The following is a 3,761-nucleotide window of genomic DNA, read 5'->3' as shown; positions in this document are numbered from 1 at the left end:
GGATATTTCTACATAAGATTTTGGAGTTTTTTTCCTTGTGAAATTCTGAGGTAGCAAAGTTGACATCCTGCTTTTAATTCATCTTAACAAGATATGAAGAATTTCTAAACAAGACTTTTTTTCCCATACACTCACAGTTTGCAGGGAGGTAAGGGCCAGATCCTTTCCAGTGGGCACTATCTCCCTGCAGTGTATGTATTCTCATCAGCTTGTTCTCATGGATGTAACAGGCACATGAAAACTTTAGTTAATCCATCACATTCTCATATATTATACTCCCATGACACATCATTTGTTTACACATCTCTCCCTCCCCACCAGACTGGGTCCTAGTGAGAAGGGACTAACATATTAGCAAACTAATATGTTTGCTCCAATGCCCAGTCTGCAGCCTGCCAGACCAGGAATGAAGCAAATAATAGTGCAATAAGGAATAGTGGAAACAGGTGGGGGAGAGCACTGATGTGTCAGTTGAGCTATCTCAATCAATTTTTCTCTCTCCTACCACAGGAGGTGCTTCTGAGATCCAGGAATGACTCCTACTAGATAAGATTTTTGAAAATTTATACCAGTATACTATACCACCAGTTGAAATTGTCTTATTTATATACACTTTGCCTTGTTCTGAAAAGGATGTGAAACAGTAACTGACATATTCTAAAATTATTTGCACATCCCTAAGCTTATGAGGTTCTTAAGTTCAAAAAGCTGGTGGTTGCACGGAAGTATTTTGTGTGTCATCCTCATCCTCCCCTAGCCAGCCTAGATCACGGAAAGGGCCACCACCTAGCAGGTTGGAAAAGAATGGAACAAAGAAGTATTCTGAGAATGGAAAGAGTAACTACAACTCTGAAAAATACACTAAAGTCTCATGAAGACAAAGCTCTTCTCTCTAAATGGCATTTTGAGGAGTTCAGTCTTAAGTTTCATTGATCAAATCTTGAATTAATCAAATAAGACCAGTTATATATGTATACACACCAAGGCAATTTTAACTCTGCCAAATTCTGGCATAAGGTAAAGGTAATGCTCAAATGATATCTTACCTGTATGATGGGAAAAGGAAGATAGTTCATGTTGTTAACAAAATACAGGAGGCTATAGGTATAGCCCATAAATGCTCCAGCCAGTAGGAAAAAAAGATGATACTCATTTAAGCAGTTTTGTGCAGCAGGGCTATCTAAGCTGAAGGGAAAAAGTTAGGTATTAATAAAATAGTCAGAGACATATATCACTGTTTTAGGTTCAATATTAACTGAAGGCAAAGCTCTGACTTAATCACTTAAGAAATGTCCCAAATTCTAACAAGATGGCTTGTTTTGTGTAAGCATGAGCAAGATTAACAAAACTATTTTCCCTGAAGTATGAGAATCTGACCTTTAGTTAATTCTAGCTCTGTTCCTCTGGAAATCTGATAAGGGTAAGAATGCCTACTATGATTTCAAGCAATGTTGCTTACAAGTTGGTAAGCTGCATCTGGACTGAGAGGAAATATAAATAAATTATATATACCTGATAGAGATGCCATAACTTTGGGTTTCTCTCTGTGTTGTCTCTTATAACTGGGTATTCCTTCCCGGGGACTCTGGATGCTATGTTCATAAAGTTGCTATAATAGATACTAGATCCTGTGGGGCACGAGGCCTTTAAACCAAGGAGCCCCATGTATGTCTGTTGTTGATCTCTTCTCCTTGTACCTGAGTTGAATCACAGGCAAGAAGATAACTCCCAGATGGTTGCAGGGCCTATCACCTGTTTGAACTAATGCAAGGACTCCTACTGAAGAATTCCTGATGCTTCCCAGCTGGCAAGCTGTGGTTGTAAGTTCTGAATATTTAGTTAAATCCAAAAGGATCCCCTGTTGGACACTGCCATAAGCCACTACCCTATCATCTTTATCTTACAATATCTTTTAATTGTAAGCAAAAGATCTTATCTATTTGGTGAACATCAAGCTTTTAAACTCTGAGAGTTTCCTGAATCTCTATAATCATCAAATATCTGGGGGTGTATAGAGCCAACACACAATTCAGTAGAAGTCAATTTTTCATAAATGAGTACAGGTTGTGGGCCTACCCCATCATCTATCTCCATGAGAGATGAGACCCTGAGTTACAAGATGATGAAAAGAGATTAGTTTTGCTAAAGACTTTGTGAGATCATCAGTAAATGTATTCATAATAGGCACTAATTGCTTTAACAACTTGTAGCTTACTGCTGCCTTTTACTCCCTGGAACTTCACTGCCACCTCCACTAAGGAGGGAGGTAAAAAAGATTCAACTCATCAAAAAAACTCATCCAAGGTGAGCAGTTGGGATTTCTTTATTCATAGCAGTCCTGTATTCAAGACGTCCTTTATCATTTAATGTTTATCAACAGGACAATTTTCACTAAAGAAAACTTATTAAATTAGGGAAAAAACCTGCCTCATATAATAGTAGCTGGGAGCCAAAAAGAAATCAAATATTCAGTAGTAATCATGTAACACTGTTTAAAGTTAACAGAAAATAGGGAACTTAAAATCACTCCAGTAATCTTTACTTTTTTTAAGATATGAGGTCTTGCTAGGCTAACCAGGATGGAGTGCAGTGGCTATTCACAGGCACAATCATTGCACACTACAGCCTCAAATTCCCGGGCTCAAGGGATCCTCCCGCCTCAGCCTCCCAAGTAGCTGGGACTACAGGCATGCGCCACTGCACCCGGCTTCCAGTAGCAATCTTTTTCAATTTTTAAAGTCAGAACATAAACTTGCAATTTATATCAATGCCATGTGTTCAAGACTGTATAAGATTCAAAATTATAAAAGTACTCTATAGAAGAACATAGTTAGCATTATTTTAAAAACTTTCTTCATTCTTTCTATACTACCCTTTCTTTCAACTCCAACCTAAACGCCACCTCCTCAAAGAACATGTGTGGATCCTCCCTGCTTTCTGAACTCCCACATGTTTTATCTGCACATCTCACTTTCTTCTTCCTATTACACCCATCTGTGTCCTTGTCTTAATTTCCCTACTGTTCTTAACTCTCAAGGAGCTTACAGTCTATGTTTGAATCACTCTCATAAATTCAACAGCACCTAGCATAGCACCTTGCACATAACAAATGGCTTTTAAAAACTGCTGAATTCAACACACATAAAACGTCAAAAACATTTGATGTATGTAAAAAAGCACCTTTTGTAAAAATCTAGAAAGCAAAGAATGCCTATAAAGTATTAACCTATATAGGTTAACTCTGGCTTAGTAACTAAATAAGGTTCTTCGGAAAAAATATGTATTTTAATACTACCTCTCAGTACTAGTGCAGGGAACCACAAGAAAACTGTACCGGCCCTTGGTTATCACTGCAGCACACCAAGCCGTCACCATTCCCATTGCAGCATGAATAAACGAGTGCATGAGTTGCTGAGGATGGATGATCTTCCCTATCAGTGCTAGTCTGGAGCAGGGGATGGAAGGCACAACTGCAAAGAAAACACATGACTGTAGTTTTATAACCCGTGGCATATGAAGTCAGAGGATCTAAACTATTCCCTCTCATTCTTGCACGAATATTCCAAAGGCAGGAAGAAACCCAGAATACGGTACAGAAAAATTCTAAGTTAAAAAAACTTCAGAAAAGAATAAAAAGAAATGCATACACAAAAAAAGAAAAGCCAAAGAATCTGGAGCATTGAAATCTAAGGACAATATGACTAATGTTTTTTCATTTCTTTTTAATTAAAATATCCTGATAGCTCAAATAGTGCCTACCC

The 3,761-nt window shown here is 37.9% G+C and overlaps 1 protein-coding gene across 1 annotated transcript in view; it reads right to left on the bottom strand.

Moving 5' to 3' along the window:
• NDC1 (NDC1 transmembrane nucleoporin) overlaps nt 1–3,761 on the bottom strand; it is a 108,746-nt gene that overhangs the window by 82,462 nt on the left and 22,523 nt on the right. Inside the window, exons 4-5 of the mRNA XM_012639341.1 lie at nt 3,296–3,489; nt 1,047–1,185 (exon numbers count right to left, since the gene is read on the bottom strand). Of these exons, the coding sequence (XP_012494795.1) occupies nt 1,047–1,185; nt 3,296–3,489 (333 nt within the window). The remainder of the gene's footprint in view (nt 1–1,046; nt 1,186–3,295; nt 3,490–3,761) is intronic.

The sequence above is a fragment of the Propithecus coquereli genome, unplaced genomic scaffold (assembly GCF_000956105.1).
Source record: "Propithecus coquereli isolate 6110/MARCELLA unplaced genomic scaffold, Pcoq_1.0 Scaffold14, whole genome shotgun sequence".
Lineage (NCBI taxonomy): Eukaryota > Metazoa > Chordata > Mammalia > Primates > Indriidae > Propithecus > Propithecus coquereli.
The sequence above is the reverse complement of the archived record's forward strand: the minus strand, read 5'-3'. Positions and strand labels throughout refer to the sequence as shown.